Below are 21,658 nucleotides of genomic sequence, written 5' to 3' on the forward strand. Positions count from 1 at the left end.
AAATAAAAACCTATATACACAAATGAAAATTGTTAATGTTAATTAATTCAAACACTTATTACATAAAATATAAGAACGTTCTCACCAATACTGGATTGATCCGGAACAGTCTAGAGAAATCCACCTACCTCACTATACACGTAATGTTTTAATTGTCTGTGAGTTAGTTTCGATGGTTTTTCTTCTGTTATTTTTCCACTATTTATGATTTTCAGCACTAGTTTTTACACTCGATATAAGATTGAGTTTATAATATCTTGAACACAATGATTAATTAATAAATGTAATATTAAGCGACATAAGTTGCTGTCCATCCGCCGCCATGACCATGAACAAACCGGTATATCTATTTGAATTCTGTTCCTTGAATTTTGCAGCTACACCCTTGTTTTTGCCAGACATGTTAGCGGCACCATCAAAACATAAAGCAACTATGGATGAAGAATCGAGACCAAGTTCAGTTTATACTTAAACTACAAGTTCGTAAATATAAGCTCCATCGGTTTGCATTGCTTTAAAAATCCAATAAATTTTTCTTTTATCATAAGCTCAGCCGTCACGTATTTAATTATTAGTGCTACCTGCTCAGCATTTGAAATATCACAACCCTCATCTATAATTAGTGAAAAAACTGACTACTTTTTACGTTTTCAATGATAGAAATTTTAGTTTGGTCCCCCATAATTTCCAACAATTCGTTCTGAATGTCATGATGAACATATTTGAAATATTTGTTGCGATCAGCGAAGTATTGTTTTTATCAATTTGTTATCAATGGATCGTAATTTCAACAATTCAATAAAATTACCCTGATTCTCAGAAGAATCATTTTCCTTATGCCCTCTAAGAGCAAGTCCTTGTTTTGCAAGGTACAGTAAACTTTCCCACAGATGTTTCAAATGTTGACGGTTATTTTGTATTTCATCTTTATGCTGGGCACTAATCAACTCAACTACGCTACTGGTTGAGTTCAGCCCCTCTTGCCACTGCAAATTTGCACGAAGATGTGCAGAAGTATGTTCATGTTACTGGAAACGCTGAGAAGCTTTTTCCCAGTTCCGGAACCCTCTGGACACAAAAGCTTCATCATAACAGCCCGTATGTGCAAACAAATGACAAGGGAAGCAAAACGCACGGTTTCCAGAAACAATGTATTCTAACCATTTATACTGTTCAAACCAGTGATGTGCCGTAAACTATAATTTTACGTCTACGCGATTGTCTACTGTAATCTATACGTAATCTACATTATACCTTTTCCCGTGTAGACTATGTAGACAACAACTATCAAATGTAAGGAAGAATTTCGTTGCTCGTTTGTTCATATTTCCTCATTCAGTTGTTTTGCTTCGGTGCAGCGAAAGATTAGGGAAATGACTAACATATAAAAAGTAGAGGGAATTATCTAATCTATATGTTTACTCTGCTCTGCACATACCACTTCCTTAGATTTTCCACTTCGAGCACTGCTTTTATAATGAAACTTACAAAACTAATTCTCACCTGTGGGCTTTCAGTCTTGAAGCTGCTGTATTTGCCAATCTTTTCTTGCATATTTTACAAAATGCATAATATTTTTCATTTTCCTTCATCAAGACGAAACTAAGTATTCGAAAGTTACTATTCGCTGGTCTAGGCATTTTATTTTGTACGCAATTTCGCAAGGTAACGACAAAATAAAGCTCCTTTATTGTCCACGATGCCATATTAAATTACGTGTTACATTGTCTACACATAGTTGACACGTAAACGTAAACTATCGTTTTTTACGCGTAGACGCACATCTCTGGTTCAAACCATACATACCTAAACCTTCTTCCATTCAGTGTTGCCACACTTGGTACAATTGTACCAAACTCAGCCCTTTTTGTCATTCATCAGCCCGTTGGTACCACACTGGCATTTTCAGCCCGTTTTATTAAAAAATTGGTACGATTCTATCTAATTCAGCACCATTTCACAAATACTTGTCACATTTTCTAAAGTGTAGGTAAGATTTCACCTGCATTTCACGTTACTTATGCTATGTGTTGGACTCTTAAAAAATGCTGTTAAACTTGTATCCTGTGGCGTTGCACCGCTTAACACTCAGGAACTTTGTGTAGAAAATTCGTAACTCGAACTATACTGGGATACAAATGACGCTAGATGGGAGCATGCGCGCCACGCATGAAGGAGACGAGAAGGAAGCGGTGTGGCGAAAATATTATCTTCTAACCTTAAAAAGAAATTGAACCACACTAACACGTTGAATCAAGTGTTGAATATTACGAAGAAGACCAGGGTGTGCTCAAGTAAGTCTATAATTTATGTTATTGCAAAGATTCTGCACCAAAAGATAATAACACGAAAAATACATTGACATAATTGCCGGCTTAGAGGGCTAAGTTGTTTAAAGACGCCATATTGACGAATATAAAGATATCCGAACATTTCTGCGTTCTGTAGATCTATATCGACACGTTAATTTGTGCTCTTGGAAGAGGGGGTTGTTTTAGAACATTACCTCTTTCAGTTTCGTGTTATAGAGCCGTGTATTACACTGGTATAAAATTCAGCCCTTTTTGTTTCAAATCGGTACTATTTTTCAGCCCAGTTCAGAGCTAGGACTGTGGCAACACTGCTTCCATTAGTTTCAGGGTAGTCCTTTAGGTAAGGTTGAAACGGACCATCTTTAAAATACGGAATAGCAGCATATTTCCCACGAAGAGGATCACGATCATGTAAGCTGTTCGCTTGCAATTCATGAGTGGGATGAATGTCCTTTTCACACACAGCACTCACACTAACATTTCCTTTCTCGATGTATTCTTCAGACGCCAAAATCTCACTTTTAGAAGTGGAAGGTTGGGGTGTAGTATTAATCGCATCATCAGTTCCACTAGATCCAGGAATTTCAGTGCTTATTTTCTTCTCTTTTTTTTTTTTAATAGAATTGACTTATTACCTGATAATCTGCGTTTCATAGCGAAATTCACAAAGTGTAAAAATCATTCATTAACAAAGAATCATTTATGCATTCACATAGGTACGTCCACACGCGCACATTCACTCGCGATTTTGGTTTAACTGAAAATATCAGCCACTATTCACAGTTAGTTCATTTGATACAACTTGCACTTTGACAGTTGCTTTCCTCTGGTTTTTCGTTCATGCACGTGGTCATAACAAATTAGGCAAAAACTGTTTCTATGGCAACAGCATGTTCATCCAATTATGGTAAACATTCCACTCTTTCAGCACAGTTCCAATTTGAATATAACAAATGAATATTGTTTTAGTCATACGTCAACTTGAGTAATGGGTGGACCTGGTGGTTATTAAGAGCGTTTTTTTTGTTCCCTTTTTGGATCAAAAGATGTTTATTTTTTCTTGTCTTCTGACAAAGAAAGACAAGCAAACGAAAAGGGGTAGCAGTGTCTGCTAGTAAAAAACATAAACATTTTTTCTTTCACCACGAATTTGTAACTCCGAAATAACATAAATGCTATACGTAAAAGAATGAAAAAGGTAGAAGTTGTTTTTTATTACTTTCTTTTTGATCAATATTCCTTTCTATTCGAAAGAAGAAAAGAAAAGACATTTTTAAAACTCAATTTTTGTGTAATTAAAGAATTTTTTTTCGAAATGTTCTCTCAATTAGTTTCAAAGCGGCTGACTAATATATCGAACTCTTGTATGAAGAAATGAAAGTGCTCTGGAGTTGTTGCGATCCAATAGGCTAATTTGGGGCCATTTCCCGTTGCAATTAGAACTAAATTCCTTTAGCTTTCTTAACTTTACGAGAAGACAAATAACCAATACGTACTCTCGCAACCGCAAATATTATATGGCACCATTTTTTCCTATGAACCAGCAATACGTACAAAAATTATTCTTGTCATAGGTACACGAACTAGGGGAAATTTGATAAAAGGGAAATTTTTATGTCAGTCGAGGGAAATTTTCTAATGGAAACCTATGAACACTTCGTAGAAGAAGAAGAAGTAGAGATAAATAAAACAAATGAGTCACGAAAACTACTCAGCAAAATGCAGTGGGATGATGTTATTTATATTTCACTACTCTTGTTTTGTATTGGGTTTGGACATATTTTACGGCAAATTAAGGATGTAAATTCCAAAAAATGGGTTGCTACTGTTGTTGGAGTTATTCTTATTTTTACAGTCTCAGGATTTCATATTCTGCATCCTATTATATGTACACTTGTTAATGCTTATATCATACTATATACTAGTCCAAGGTAAGTATTGGTATGAAAAGTCAAGGCTATTCATTTATGCTTTTTTGGATGGTTGATTACTACTGTTAAAGACAATAATACAAACAATATCTTATTTTATGGTATTGTAGTAATGAAGCGACTGTAGTGAAAGGGTGGTTTTTAAGTTCTTACTCGCAAAGGTTTCCCAAGATGTGTTTGGCCAGTATTTTCACGCCGTCCACTCATTGCCATTTGGTGCAGTACATTACAAAAATGCAAATTCGGGTGCTGGTCAAGTTTGGGCACCACATTTTGCAAAATTACATGAGAAAACTCAGTGGTGGTAACCAAGTTCAGGCACACGAGATATTGCAAAATTTACAGATAGAATTCAACACTGCATAGAGAGTCATGTTTATAAGGAACAAATTTCTGCAGGCGGCAGAATTAAATAGTAAGTAATACAGGTGCATTTAATGTTTACAAATGTAGGCTTAATAGATTAAAGTCATTACAAGTGCTTTACCACGGTAGAAATTAGCGAATGCATATCAAAGATGTCTGTATTAGATACTATTTTCCGCCGGTGAGTATTCATGCGTTGAGTACAAAAGTTGTAATTTATATTTAGAAGTGGAGCGTTACTAGTGTGAAACCATTACAGGTGCTATAGAAACTTGTACTATTTACTGCGAAAACTCATGTATTTTTACTATGAATATGCGCATACTCACCGTCGTTAGCGCGCCTGTTCCTTTCGGACGCACCCCAATGCCTACTCATCAACTTAGCCCTACCCTTACTCTGTTCGCATTCTTGCTTTTTAGTGCCCACCTAACACATGGTGGATTATGGTTTTTGCGTTGTAATTTCATGGCATCTGTGTGGCTGCACAAATTGTGAAAAAGTTGTAGTTTTTCAGCAGTTATTTTTGGATGACAAAAATGATCTATTGTAACGTCATGGCTTCTAATATAAGATAATTAAGTTAAAAGTGTTGTCATATTGATTCAACCCGAGGATGTTAACCCGATCAAATAACCATTGTTTAAGAAAGTAACAAGAGTTGGATTGTTTTATTATCACATAGAGAACTATGTAAACTAGATTGGATTTTCTGTTAAGTATTTGGGAAGACGGAAACTGCACTTTGCTCCTATTCTCCAAATAGATGCAACAAAAAGCGAAGTGTCATGCAAAAAATTAAGATGATCCAAGTTCTTTGGTCCTAAATGTAAATATCATTTTAAGAAATCAAACATTTATTTGAATACGATATCTAAGTATGAAATACACAGGAGGAGGCTGAGCAGTGGGCAGAATTTTTGAAGGATTTGGAAGGTTTTGCTTGGTGTGTGTATTGCGTGTATATACATCTTAGACTTCCAGAACAATGTTTATTGTTTAATACGTGTGATCATTATAACTTGTATTCAGTCTTCAGTAGTTTTACCAAGTCAGTTTGTAAAATTCATAAGTATTTCTCACATCTCAAACGTAAGGTAAGATCTCCGATAACAATGTGTTGAATACTTTCATCTTTATTGTAGAAGTCTAATTTATTTTCGATGCTTCGTCTTTTAGAAATCATTTAATTATATATGAAATTTACGAAAATGAATTAATCCTTTACATTGGAAAAGCAAGGAAAAAAAAAATTAAGACAAAGTGCTCTGAAAAATGGGCGGGGAAGAAAGGCAAGCGCCGTTAGATATGCTCAGGAACGTCGTCACAAAGGATGACGGAAACACACGAAGTGCAGACTACATGTCCCAGACCGCAAGTACTCATCTATTTTGCCCTGACTCGGTTAGATAGCGATTGTGCTTTTTAGTAGCCACCTATCAGGCTGGTTTATGCTTTTTGCTCTGTAGTTCTTATAGCATACGTTCGGACGTTGTATTTATACGCAAATCGTGAAAGGACTGTAATTTTTGAATAGTTACTTCTGGTAGCCTCAATTTATGCTAAGAACGGTTGTTGGAATTTTCCCCAGCCCAAAAACGCCACTTTGCTTTCGGGCGGGGAGCGGGAAGTGAACAAAGTAAATAAATAAAAAACATACGTAATAAAACCCTCCTCCAGAGATATACTTCAAAATTCTGATTGAAATGATAATCGTAATAAAATTATTGGTTATTTCCATTGTGTTTCTCAGAACTCGCCTAGTTTCAGAATTGGCTTTAAATATATATGTCTGTCTATCAGCAGGAGATCTTCCAAACAGAATACCTTTGAAAAAAAAAGTTCGAGCATCATGCATAATGAATCTAGTTCGCGCTCGATTAATTCACTGTAACTCTGTTCAACTGTAATCTTTGACAAAAACCAATTCGACTGCATTCCCTTAGTTTTTGTAGTAGACACTAGCGTATTAGTACAAATTTCTTTCTCTATGAAGAAAGTCTATGCAGACTTGCATTATAGAGGAAACAAAATCTATGATAATAACAGATCCACCAATCATACGTTTTCTTCTACAGTCGCTTCACTTAAAAAAAAACTAAAGATTAACCTTTATTTTTTCAGCACTACACCTGGATAATCACACACATAACAATTTAATATAGATAGTTGCGTTAAAAAGGATATTGAAAAGCTCCTGAATTCTTCTTGCATATCTGATGGAATAAGTACGATCTTCTCATGTTACAAAAATCCTTCAATCGTAAAATATATATCAAGGAAGCAAGTTGCCAACTGAAAATAAAATTTAAAAAAAATTTTTTGCAACATTTCAGTTCTTCCACAACAGCAAACTTTATTTATTTATTTATTTTTTTTTCAAATATTCAGTTAAGCCTTTTAGATTCTTGCGTTTTCTGAGGAAAAAGGTGACTTTCATTTAAGTAACTACTGCTTCACTACTATTCATCCGAGTTACACGGTTGATACTCATTCTCTTCAGATTAAAACAAGCATTCAAATAGTATCGTGCTCATACAAGAGAAGGGAAATATGTAAAATAAGGAAATATTTATAAAAAGAAATCCTTTTTTGAAATTTGGTGCCTCCTTAGAGCGGTCTCGACTACATGTACTTTAACACAATCTATCTTCAAAAATAGTACGGTTTATACTAGGGATGTGCACAACAGTTTTTTAAAAATAAAAACCGGTTTCTAGAAAAAGTGAAATCCGAAAACCGACATTTCGGTTTTCCCCAAAACCGGTTCGGTTTTTCACCGAAACTAGTTTCGGTGAATACTTTTGGAAAACACATAAAACTATTTCTGTGGAAACGGAATCGGTTTCCGGAGAACAACGAAACACTATTCTGGTCAGAAATGGAAACGATTTTGGAACCGGTTTTGAAGAAAACCGAAACCAAATCTGGTGAAAAACCGAACCGGTTTTGGAGAAAACCGAAACCGGTTTCGGTGAAAAACAGTTTTTTTGCAAAAATTTTCAAAAACTGGTTTCGGTGTTCCATAAAAACCGAAGAACCGGTTTTTGTGCCTATCACTAGTTTATACATATTGCGTGTGCCTAATTTAATTGGTGGAATAGTTACAAGGGAAAATTTTCTTGAAGAATATCAAATTTCACGTATAAATAGAAAAAAGTAGGATATAGAAAATAAAAATTTTCAGACAATACTGTTTGTAAATTATTCATTATAGCTTTGAAAAATTCCAGATTGCTAATAAAACTCCAGCTGACCAAAGCAGTATATATATTTTAAGAGTATATATCTGTGTTACAGTTTGGGCTACGTAACATAGCCATCCTCAGACACATTTTCAAATACTATTTATTCGAGTGTCATGGTTAATACGTCATTCTCTTCAGAATGAAGCAAGCTTTCAAATGCTACTATGTGTTCATAATGTTCGAAAGAAGAGAAATTTGGGAGATTTTTCTTTAATTTGGCGCCCCCTGGAGCGGTTCCAGCTACAGGTACCCAAATATAATTTCCCTTGAACAATCCTATGGCTTGTACGTAATGCATATACCGAGTTCTGGTGCAATGTCTAGAATAGTTGCGAGGGAAATATTTCCCAATCCTATTTTATAATTCAAATGAAATACTAGAGAATTGAACCCAGTAACAACACTCTTATCCTTCTAATATACCACGCATTACAATCAAAGTATACCACTCAATTACCATTCGTTAAAAAGCGCTTACTCGTTTGCTTCGCTCAGAACTAAATCATACAAAAGTTTCTGGATGTAAGGAAAATGCTGTAATGTTCATTTCTTAATATATACGCAGGAACTGTGGCCCTAAAGTACCAACAAATAATACTGATAAACTTTCTCTTCCTCCCACTTTTGCTAAGCAAAGACAGAAATATTTTTACCTACCACAAACCACGTGGCTTCGTTTCAAGCCCAAACTCAAAGGGACGTCATTAAGCTATTATCATCGTACAAAGAGCGGAAAATTCAGTTTGTTATATAACATTATTCTCTCTGAACATAAGACAAAAAGCAAGTATGGGGATGATAATTGATGATATGTTTGCGTGACACAGCGTTTGTGCCAAAGAGTTATTATACCGCTTTCTTTCATCTCCGACTTCTGACTTGAGCCACTGTTCTAGTATTTGCCTGGCATGTCTTGAGGGGCCCTTTAAACCTGAGTGCAATTGGGGATTTCCTTCCTTTTCTACATTATATAGAAATAACGACATCTTTGTTATTGTACAGTCCGCGGCATAAAATTTGTTACAAAAATTCTAAGTCCAAATTAAGAACAAACTCTTGCCCAGTTTTCTTATGCATTCCCGCAATACATGTATCATTCGATTAGTTGCTTCTAGTATTTATTCCAACTCCTCCCCGTCCTCCACCTCTCCTTATCTAAAGCAGTGTGTGTGACGTAGTACACTCTTTCCAATCAGCTGAAAAAGAAACAGGAATCAAGTTTACAACGTTATAGCTTTAAAACAGTCTTTTCCATTCGTTTGTTCTGAAATATTTTTAAGAGCCTAAATTAAAGGAAAGTCACACAATCTTCCCAGAGCTTCATAAATATCTTTAGTTTCATTCTTTTCTTTCTTTAAAGAGTGCAAGCTAGTAAGATGCTCCCTAAGAAATCTATGGAAATTGCCAAGAGCTCTAAAATATCTACGGACAGAAACGAGTTTTATTCAATGATTCATTTAATTTCTTTTCAGTAAGTGCAAGCAAATGTTTCAGGGACGTCATTTGGGCAGGACAGGAGGGTGTAATTCCCCCTCTCTTGAGCTTCATAAATACGTATTTTTTTAATCAAATGTATAGTAATACACTAATAAAAAGTGAAAATCTTATGTCGCCGGAGAATCTCTTCCTGTTCCCCCCCCCCCCCCCATCCGAATAAAGTCTAAAAGACACTGGTTTTAACAACAAACCGATAGAGTTACGATAGCACATTGCTAAAGAGCTTACATTTGGTTTCAAGAGTCGAAGGTTTGATCTCAAGCCATATGACTTCCTGGGTGACATTGAGAGAGAGAGAGAGAGATTGAGAGGGATTCAAGTATGGAGACAGAGACGGATGATTTGTATACCCAGATTTAGAATTGGGGGAAAAAATGATCGGACAGCATTCGTATTATGACGAAAATTCTGATTTTGTGAAAGATAAGAAGGGAAGTTTTCGAACTGCGAGGATCACATTAGGCAGTTGTCAAATTAATGTGGAGAACTCTTTTTAGAGCATCAGATGATTACGAAAGGGGAGAAAGATCTTCAGAACTGAGGAATTAAGATTTAAAAAAATCTGATTTCGGCGACGGGTTTCGAACCACGAACCTTGTGGTTATCGAACCATGACTTTATTCATTCTGCTACGGAGAATTCTATTACTGGTTCACATACGTTTCCCTTAGCTGCGTTGAAAGCTACCTTAAGGGGATATTCCAAAACTTGACTCGGTGGATGCGCCGTTCAGATAGGACGTAAACCTCTTGTAACTTAGTTACAATGTGCAAAATGAACTTCCTCTTCTTCAGGACACTTTAAAGCTTTAAAATTTGTTACTATTGTTTTAATTATGTTACATTTGATAGAACCATCTGATAAAGTCGGGCCAAGCCCTGTGCGTCATTGTCTGTTAGGTGAATGGTTAATGTAAGTTACTCCTACGTGGATGGTCCGAGCTTCCAATCAAGACCATTCTTATTGAATATTTTATTTGAGCTACGCTCATACTGTATATTCCACAAGTTCAATTTTGAAGTAATGTAGTCACAGCTAGTTTAATTCGAAATAATTTTTCAATATTATATTTGTTACGAAATTTACATGACACTCCTCACTGTTTGTAGCCCCGCATAAATGCAAAATTGTTTTAAAAGTATATTTTACTTTCAAGTTTTATTGTTTTTTTTTTTAATTGTCCTTCAACTTTATTTTATAATTATTTTCTATTTCTTAATTATAACATATTTTCTATTTATATTGTATTCTATGTTACGAGTTTATTATTTATATTTTATGTCTTACCTTTGAAGAGGAGCTTTGACAATTCAGAGCAGCAGGACCATACCCAGGATGCAGGCCTTTGCAATCAAGAGCTTTTGCCCTCACGAAATCACTACTTTTTTTTTGGTAAATTATATCTAATTTTAGAGATGATGATAGCAGGGGCGGATTCAGGGGAGTGCGTTTGGACGATCACATCCCCCAGAATAGGGAACTTTTTATACTTTGTATTTTAAAAATCCTAAGTATATTTCATCTTTGTATTATAAACTTAAATTAAAGCCTAAAGTAGATAGGCCTTACTTTCTTAAGAAAGTTAATTCTGCAGAAGAGCTACTTCTCCTTTTCTATTTTTTTTTTTAATCCGCTCTCACCTTGATTTGACTTCGAACGACCGCCCCTCCCAAACAATCATCCTGGATCCGCCCCTGGATGATAGACATTTTAGTAAAATATACCCTCAATCGCTGAAATAAATTCCTGTCAAGCTTTCGATCGCTGAAATAAATTTCTGTCTACGGCCCTGCAAAACAGTGACGATTTTAGGGAGTGATCAGTTAGTAATGCCTCCCTGGAGCAACGACACTTCCCCAGAAGTCATATCTCCGATAATTCAGAATGTGATTTGTGCATTATCACTTTTCACTCTCAGTGTCTTGAAACGCACCAAAAAGGAACTGTTCTGAAGTATTTACTGGTTCTCCCTATGACCCCATTTCAATATGGCCAACCTTGGACATATACACATCTGAAATATCACCTTTTATGTCAGTGATCCCGAAAACTATCCATTCGACACAAATATAGGATATTTTCGATTCTTTATTCCTGTCACCCTCCCATTGTCAACTCGAAGCCAACCAAGGCTTTTTTTTGGACTTACGCAGCATCCACAGTGTCACTTTTCATCTTTGCATATGAATTCGACACTAATTTCGTTCGTATTTGACTACTTTTACATGTCACCTTCACCTCTTGGTAGAGATTTTTTCAGTATCTCGCCCCCACAACTATGGAGAAATTTCAACCAACTAAGTATAATTATAAATTATCATCTGAAACACAACAGTACGGGTGGTCTTTTTCGCAGAGGAATTCGTTAACTACTGTTTCAATATCAATGTATTGGCTTTTTTTTTGCTGTCCATGCTGAAGATTGCCAAGGGGCTAAACTTCATCTGCACTATTGTGCAATGAATATAGGTTTTAGTGGTTTAATTTACTGAATACTCGCTTAGATGTTGCTCTCGTCACAGAAAAAGTGATATACAGTTATAAAAGAAAAATGAAATGAAATATCTAATTTTTACGTCCCACGATTATGCCGACTATGCTAATGGAGAGAGTAATGGTGAGAAATAAATGAAATTGTTTAATGAAAAAAGTGGGAGGAAACGGGAGAAACCCGAGGACACTCATGCACACGTTGTTTGTCCATAATAAAGTTCATTCGGCGTGAGCTGGGATCGAACCAAGGACCCCATGCACCATAGGTAAAGTTATAAAAGAATAGGCGTCTAAACAAATACGGAACACTACTATCAGTGAGAGTTATATAAGATTAGATTTTTAGTTTTTTCATTCTGAGTTAAAATTTCAATCAATCTTGTTCTTCAGTACTGTTCGAAAACTTAAAGTTGTTGCTGCAAGGACGTGATAAATCTTTTCAGTAGACTTCGCAGTCCCCTCCACAGCTTCTTTTTCATGTAAGGCTAAAGTAGTCTCATTTTAGACATCGAGGAAAAATAGTGGAATTACGAATTTTCAATGGGCCCCGTTTTACTCTGGGCTCCCTCAACGCACTGCCGTTAGTTACGTCACTGTTGAGGATGCATGATGCAGCTTCTGCTTTTAGGAATGCTTTCTAAAGCAGTACGTTTTTTTTTTTTTTTTTTTTTTTTTTTTTTTTAACTGCTGTGTGAATTAAGTTGTATTTGCTAGAAGTGTCGGTTAAAGGAAACTAAAGATCCTACACTCAAACACAAATAATCTCTTTCGAAACTCTAATGGAAAACGAAACGAATCGTCCTAAACATGTTACGCTTTTGAAGAGAAAAAGAGCAAAGCAGTAGTTGCACATACGCTTAATGGTGTTTCTTGGATACAAATTTATAACTTACAAAAGTCATGTTCACGTCATGTTTTGATAGATGGAGGGTTAGTAAAAGGAATTCTTACGCTGGTGGTCGTGGGTTCGAATCTCTGCTCTTCTTGTTACTTTTTTCTCTTAGCTACACTTAGTTTGTGCATTCCAAACCTCGAAGTTTGGTTTGGATTATTTATGAAAGCAGGTAGAGAATGAATTGTAGTCGAAATTAGTTTCAAATATGAGATTATAATTGCATATTTTGTTTTTAACTTATTACGTATCAATTTTTATATCAAATTTTCCAGTCTTTATTTAATTCATCCTCCGGTGTAATACAATGAACATTTGCAGAGCGACGTCAGTCGGACGAAAGTACTATATTCCATTGTTACTCTAATATACCTAGGTATTTGTTCATATATTTATAAATTGTTTACTAAGTAAAAACTTATGGCGGTCCACATTATGTGTCATATAATAGACCGTACGAAGGCGGACATAGCAGAAGGCGTATTGCCAATATCCTTGGTGATAAAAAGTAGGGGTCTTCTTCACTAGATTCGAACCACTGTTACAGGCGGTTTTGGTTTACATAGCAAGCATAATACCACTCGGCTACCAAGTCTCGCACGTTAGCCTCTTTATTAATGCAGGACATACTGAGACACTTACATTCACTGGTGTCGCGTAATGTATTTCATAAAATTTTGTTAATAAGTGGGTCGAAGTAGGTAGCCCTCGAGAGGGCTGATTGTGTTGTGGGCGAGCATTTATTAATAGTGTGTATAGTCCCCTTGGGACTCGATTACAGCTGCCATACGCCGTGGCATTGATCCACCAGGCGAGAGATATAGCGTTGGGTGCAACAGACCGACCACGCATCTTCAACACGCTCCCAAAGATCATTAGATGTTCGTGGAGGATTGTTCGACCAGGTTTCCCGCAATGTTCTTGCAACAGAGGCCCACATATTTTCAATAGGGTTCAGATCTGCTTCATGAGGAACCCAGTCAACTATTTCGACATTAGGTTCCCTCTGCAACCATGTCTGAACCACATTTGAATTATGTATCGAGCTATTGTCCTGTTGCAAATATAATATGCCGTCACCTGCATGAGCTTTTATTTCCGGAAGCGTTTCGTCCAGATGTTCCACATACTTGTGGGCGTTTAGGCGACCAGGAATCCTGCAGGTTCCTCCGAAATTTGCAGCCTTGCATATCCATGCCCAACAGTGGACAGTTACATGTCCCATTCGACCAGAACGGGAAACGTATTCAGAGGCATACATTTTTCCAGGGGGGCGGTAAACACGCTTCGGCCCGAAGTTTGCACTGGAAAATATTTTTTCGTCTGTGAAAACGACCTCGTCCCACACACGTGCAATATTTAACTGTGCAAACGCCAGACGGTCAACCATGTGGTCTTCTGTTAGTCGCTCCTTAACAGCTGCCCTGTATGATCTCAAACCAAAGGATTTGAGTCTACGACGGACAGTCGTAACATCGCCTGGGAAATTGGTGTCCTCTCGTAACTGTCGGGCAGACATGAAAGGGTGCTCACGGCATTGGGCAATTAAACTCTGGTCTTCTTCGGCAGAGGAAACTCTTTGTCGCCCACTTCCTCTTTTACGTCTTACATCTCCTGTTTCCTCATATCTCCTCCACCACCTCCGTGCTGTAGCACGGTTAACGCCATATCTCGCGCCTGCCTCGCTATAGTTCATGTCCGCATGCTCAATTGAAGCAATCACGCTGCTTTTAACAGAAGCTTCGTAGTGAGCCATTTTCACATCGGAAGCAAAATGATAGCTTTGCTTAGGTGTTTGAACGGAACGTGCTTCATGTGACGTCACGTAACAAGGCGGAGTTTCCTCTCATTGCTGTAGACGATATCTTACGCCCTCTGCTGGATGTTTCGTGACGGATGAATTGCTTTTAAGCAGTTCATGGCGACCGCTTTGAAATCAAATGTAAAGTATGAGAATTAAATTTGTCATATCTGTAGTTTGGTGTAGAGACAAAACAAAATTGGAAACCAAAGGTTTAAGAACAACTCAGATTATTAATATAAAACAAGTCAAAGATTATTAACTTCTATTATCATACAAGAAATGCGAGAATTTTGAAACAAAGAAAAATAACTTAGAAATTTGCAACTGAAAAAAAAAAAAAAAAAAAAAACCTAACTAAAACACACTAAAGGGTATGAGTAGGGGAATTAATGGGAACGTCAGCAATGAGGCTATATGTCCCCGTCTCGATTAACGCGAGGGATGGATTTTACCATTTCACTTTGACGGAATAACGTAGAGGATGGAGAGGAGGGGGAAGATACATAACAGCTATAAATATAAAAATAAAAGTGACGATGTTCGGTGGTGAATAACTCTTGAACTACCCGATCGTTCTCAATCACATTTTGAACATAGATGAAAGTCGAGCCTGGGGAGCTTTTTGTTATTTCATTTTGATATTAGAACTTGCGGAAGAGGAGGGGAGGATAAATATATGAAAATGAATAAGACTTAATAACTCTTGAACAATTCGACTGATCTCAATCAATCAAACATTCAATATAGATAATGTTCGGATTTGGGATGTTTTCATTTTTTGCCTTGACGGCACAATGTAGGGGAGGGGAAGGGGGACTACGTAAAAAATAAAAAAAAAATGCTGTCTTGGTGACTTCATCACGCTTAAACCACCGAACTGATCTTAATCAAATTATCAACATAGATGAGGTTCGGACCTGGGGTGGTTTTTATCATATCCCTTTGATGGTAGAACGTAGGGTAGGAGGAGGGGAGGGGAGAAATCTATGAAAATGAATAAAACTTAACAACTCTTGAACCACCTGACCGATCTCGATCTAATTTTCAACATAGACGACGTTCGGGCCTAGAAACTTTTGTTGTAATATTTTCACTTTGAACATAGAAGAGGATAAGAGAAGGGGAGATTAATATATAAAAATAAATAGAACAACTCTTGAACCATCCAACAGATTTCGATCAAATTTTCAACGTACATGACATTCGGGCCTGGGATAATTTTTGTCATACCGTGCCCCCAACATGGAGAGGGGAGAGGGATACATAAAATCATCGAAAATGACCAATATCAAAGAGTGCTTTAGTAATAGTAAAACCATAACATATTACTATTTTTCTTTAATTTAGCCCTGGGGGGCGCGGTGGCTCAGTGGTAGAGCGTTCACCTCTGGTGCTTGGGGTCCCGGGTTTGATCCCAGCCCCCGCCAAGTGAACTTTGTGGTGGACGAACACCGTGCTCGTGGATTTTCTCGGGGTACTCCCGTTTCCTCCCACTTTCTTCATTCCACCATTTCACTCATCTCTCATTATCACCGTCTCCTTTAGCCTAACCGGCATAACCGTGGGACGTAAAACTCAAAGATTTCATTTCATTTTTTTAATTTAGCCCAGCGAAATCGAGGTGCGACTTAGATTCGAGGACGTCTAAAGTTCGAGTAGTTATCGAGAAAGAAATAATTAAAGATATTAACGTGTTATTGAATTACTCTGCTAATAATAATAACTATTATTATTATTATTATTATTATTATTATTATTATTATTATTATTATTATTATTATTATTATTATTATTATTGAAGATTTGATCATTCACATATTGAAAAATCAAAATATTCAAATACCTTAAGACAATTAAACGTGTGATATCGCCGACTAATGATCACCAAAAATTCTAAATTTAAACAAAATATTCACACATGGTTCCGACTTGAGAACCTCCATATTATTAGCTAGCGCCTTGAGCACAGATCCACGCTCTATATGCGCTAAATGGTATGTTTTAGTATGTTTAAATTAGATTTCTTTGCCTCCAGTTACAAAATTCTAAGTTAGTATTTTTCGTTCTTTCAAAATTTCTTTCGATTTTTTTTTTAATCATATAAGTCAATAATCTTTGGCATAGTTTATATTAATAACGTGGTTGTTCTTAAACCTTTCGTTCGCTATTTGGTTTCTTCTCCACACCAAACTACAGATATGATACGTTTTATTCTCATACTTGTCATTTGGTTCAAAGCAGTCACCATTATCTGGTAAAGCAATTTTGTTCGCCATGATTCATGAGTTTTGTAACAAAACACGTCAAGAAATGAGTTAAATGAAGGCTGCAAGAGTTTATATCAAAGTTGAGTATTGTGAGCTAGTGACAAGCATGTAATAACGTCTCGTATTTGAAAATAATGTTAGCTACTTTTAATTCACTAACTGGTATTAGATTTAATTCAAGCTTAAAGAATTGGAATGAACAAACTCAGTGTAGCTTAAAGAAACAAAAACGTAAGAAGAACGGACGAGATTCGAACCCTGGACCACCAGTACAAAAATCCTGTTCACTAACCCCTCACCTAACAAGCCATCAACTTCTATAAGTTTTAAATTTGCAAGCAAATGATACCATTATACGTTTGTGCAATCAATGTTTTGCTGTTTTCCTCTTCAAGAACGTAACATGTTTACGACGATTCGTTTCGTTTTCCATTAGAGCTTCTAGAGAGATAATTTGTGTTTGAGTATAGGATCTTTTGTTTCCTTTAACCGACAGTTCTAACAAATACAACTCAATTGAAACAGCTGTTAAAAAAAAACGTAGTACTGCTTTAGAAAGTATTCCTAAAAGGGAGAAACTTCATCGTTCACCCTGAACAGTTACGGGAGTTCGTTGAGCGAGGCCAACAGCAAAATGGGGTCCATTGAAGATTCGTAACTCCACTTTGAAGGGTTTTAAGTAATTTCACACTTTTTCCTCAATGTCTAAAATGTAACTACTTAGCCTTAGATGAAAAGGAAGTTGTGAAGGAGCTATAGACTGCGAAGTCTACTGAAAAGATTTATCACGTCCTTGCAGCAACAACTTTAAGTTTTCGAACAGTACTGAAGAACAAGATTGATTGAAATTTCAACTTAGAATGAAATAACTAAAAATCTAATCTTATATAACTCTCATTGATAGTAGTGTTCCGTATTTGTTTAGACGCCTATTCTTTTATAACTTTACCTATGGTGCATGGGGTCTTTGGTTCGATCCCAGCTCACGCCGAATGAACTTTATTATGGACAAATAACGTGTGCATGAGTGTCCTCGGGTTTCTCCCGTTTCCTCCCACTTTTTTCATTAAACAATTTCATTTATTTCTCACCATTACTCTCTCCATTAGCATAGTCGGCATAATCGTGGGACGTAAAAATTAGATATTTCATTTCATTTTTCTTTTATAACTGTATATCACTTTTTCTGTGACGAGAGCAACATCTAAGCGAGTATTCAGTAAATTAAACCACTAAAACCTATATTCATTGCACAATAGTGCAGATGAAGTTTAGCCCTTTGGCAATCTTCAGCATGGACAGCAAAAAAAGCCAATACATTGATATTGAAACAGTAGTTAACGAATTCCTCTGCGAAAAAGATCACCCGTACTGTTGTGTTTCAGATGATAATTTATAATCATACTTAGTTGGTTGAAATTTCTCCATAGTTGTGGGGGCGAGATACTGAAAAAATCCCTACCAAGAGGTGAAGGTGACATGTAAAAGTAGTCAAATACGAACGAAATTAGTATCGAATTCATATGCAAAGATGAAAAGTGACACTGTGGATGCTGCATAAGTCCAAAAAAAAGCCTTGGTTGGCTTCGAGTTGACAATGGGAGGGTGACAGGAATAAAGAATCGAAAATATCCTATATTTGTGTCGAATGGATAGTTTTCGGGATCACTGACATAAAAGGTGATATTTCAGATGTGTATATGTCCAAGGTTGGCCATATTGAAATGGGGTCATAGGGAGAACCAGTAAATACTTCAGAACAGTTCCTTTTTGGTGCGTTTCAAGACACTGAGAGTGAAAAGTGATAATGCACAAATCACATTCTGAATTATCGGAGATATGACTTCTGGGGAAGTGTCGTTGCTCCAGGGAGGCATTACTAACTGATCACTCCCTAAAATCGTCACTGTTTTGCAGGGCCGTAGACAGAAATTTATTTCAGCGATCGAAAGCTTGACAGGAATTTATTTCAGCGATTGAGGGTATATTTTACTAAAATGTCTATCATCCAGGGGCGGATCCAGGATGATTGTTTGGGAGGGGCGGTCGTTCGAAGTCAAATCAAGGTAAGAGCGGATTAAAAAAAAATAGAAAAGGAGAAGTAGCTCTTCTGCAGAATTAACTTTCTTAAGAAAGTAAGGCCTATCTACTTTAGGCTTTAATTTAAGTTTATAATACAAAGATGAAATATACTTAGGATTTTTAAAATACAAAGTATAAAAAGTTCCCTATTCTGGGGGATGTGATCGTCCAAACGCACTCCCCTGAATCCGCCCCTGCTATCATCATCTCTAAAATTAGATATAATTTACCAAAAAAAAGTAGTGATTTCGTGGGGGCAAAAGCTCTTGATTGCAAAGGCCTGCATCCTGGGTATGGTCCTGCTGCTCTGAATTGTCAAAAGCTCCTCTTCAAAGGTAAGACATAAAATATAAATAATAAATGTGTAACATAGAATACAATTTAAATAGAAAATATGTTATAATTAAGAAATAAAAAAAAAAATAAAATAAAGTTGAAGGACAATTAAAAAAAAAAAACAATAAAACTTGAAAGTAAAATATACTTTTAAAACAATTTTGCATTTATGCAGGGCTACAAACAGTGAGGAGTGCCATGTAAATTTCGTAACAAATATAATATTGGAAAATTATTTCGAATTAAACTAGCTGTGACTACATTACTTCAAAATTGAACTTGTGGAATATACAGTATGAGCGTAGCTCAAATAAAATATTCAATAAGAATGGTCTTGATTGGAAGCTCGGACCATCCACGTAGGAGTAACTTACATTAACCATTCACCTAACAGACAATGACGCACAGGGCTTGGCCCGACTTTATCAGATGGTTCTATCAAATGTAACATAATTAAAACAATAGTAACAAATTTTAAAGCTTTAAAAAGTGTCCTGAAGAAGAGGAAGTTCATTTTGCACTGTAATGCGTCGAGCGATCGAGCGGTTAGAGAGATCGCGGGAACTGGCAAACTTTGAGGCTTTTTTTAACTTTAATTGTTAGTAGTGGTGGCGGTTTTTTGTGTTTAGATGAAAAATGACGATTTTTGTAGAATAGATATATATAAAGTTTATTGGTTAAATTGAAAACGAGTACAAGGCCACTTTTGTTTTAATTGTAGTATAAGAATACTATACTTTTGGATCGTATAAGTAATAATTTCACGAGTTAGAGAGTTTTGTTTAAGTTGTTATAGTGAAAAGTCCACTTATACGAATGAGATGTAAGAACTAATGTTTACAGAGTATAAAATTGAAACTTTAGTTCGTAAACTGAAGTGAGTCGAACATACCGATAGAGCAATGAATAGAATTTGGAATTGGAGACCGAAAAAGAATGAAGTTAGAAACGGTATAGATAATTTTGTTGTGCTAAGTTTAAAAGATGAACACACGCAGACACGCGGTACTACATCGATGGGGTTGAGACGTCGACTGACTCTTGGAGAGCGTCTCTAAGGTTTTAAACTACCCTTAGAATTTGGGCGTTGGCTAATTTGCATATTAGCTCAAGTTTACTCTCTTTCTGATTGGATTTCAGAAGGGCGTTCTGAGTTTTTAGTTTTGCGCACAGTGTTCCTATACCCTTACGAGAGGAAATTAGTTATACATAATTCCATATATGGTATTACATAAAATACATAACATTTGGGCTGGGAGGAAGCAGCTGCTCTCTTCTCCTACTCTAAAGTTATTATCTTTTCACTTGGGGTTACACATAAATTTTACCATTTTAGTACTATTTTACCATTTTACATTTTTTACACTTTATAAGGTTTATTTTGAGAAACATTAGGAATAGTTATTTGTTAACTCACAGCTGCTTCTACCAGTTATAGATTTACAAAAGCTAATTTACAAGTCCTCCCTTATGGGAAAGGTTTCTATTTAATGTGTTTGCAGACCTATTTTTATAACAGTACCAAAAGCTGAATATTCCACAGTATTGTTCACAACTGTTACTTCCGTTCCTTAGACACTATATTTGTCTCCGAGTATGCAATTGAGTTGGTCTTAGAATTTTCTTAAGGCAGTGCAATTTATTTTAATTGCGCTAAGAAAGTTCAGTTGCAACGTGTTGGCTATCCAACCCCGGATTCCTTTTTACGGAGAGGGTGAGAGAGATGAACTAACATAGCAGCTGGTTTGATGGAAAGCAAGGGGAAAAGAAAAGGGAGACGTGTTATTTCTGTTTCGTCTCTCTAGTTTTCCTGCGACATCCAAAAGAAAAAGAAAATTTTCATATCGAAAATTCGTGTATCTTACACTCCTCCCCCCTAAGAGAAAATTTTGCAACCGGAGGGCAGGAAAATTTAAAAAAGTATTAGCGTATTTTGCTGCTGCGAGTTACCCTCTTGTTTATTAGTTGTGTTTTAGCTTGTGGTTTTGTGTTGAGCTCGGTCAATTGTACTGTTTTTTGGCATACCCTGTATGTTGCATTGTATTTAGAGGAGTTTGTTTGAATATTTGTTATAATAGTAGGCTTGAAACATATTGACTTAAGACAATGTTTTTGATACCACCTTTTAGTTGGTTTACAGCATTTGCATTTATAATAATAATAGACACTTATTATAATAACAATTATTATATAGATAAGATATGTGGATATTGAATAACCTAACATAGATTTATTGTGATTTATTTTTTAATTTTGTTTTGTTATTAAATTTTTTATTTTTTTTTTTTACCTTATGACCTGCATAGACTAAGTTATTAGCTTGTTTGATTACATTTACAATTGGTAAATCAAGTTTTAATTTATTTAATTTGAGTTTGTTTGTTTTTGAAAACACACAACAATTTAAAGTATTATTTAATTTTGGTATTA

General features: G+C 36.0%; 1 protein-coding gene across 1 annotated transcript in view; it reads left to right on the forward strand.

Annotated features, from left to right (window-relative positions):
- Positions 1–4,002: 4,002 nt before the first annotated feature.
- Positions 4,003–21,658, forward strand: part of frj (membrane bound O-acyltransferase domain containing farjavit) — a 100,558-nt gene continuing 82,902 nt past the window's right edge. The window contains exon 1 of the mRNA XM_081731518.1: positions 4,003–4,243. Within this exon, the coding sequence (XP_081587644.1) occupies positions 4,032–4,243 (212 nt within the window). The 5' untranslated portion in view covers positions 4,003–4,031. The remainder of the gene's footprint in view (positions 4,244–21,658) is intronic.

This window comes from Thermobia domestica, chromosome 11 (assembly GCF_964235325.1).
Source record: "Thermobia domestica chromosome 11, izTheDome1.hap1.1, whole genome shotgun sequence".
In the NCBI taxonomy this organism is placed as follows: Eukaryota; Metazoa; Arthropoda; class Insecta; order Zygentoma; family Lepismatidae; genus Thermobia; species Thermobia domestica.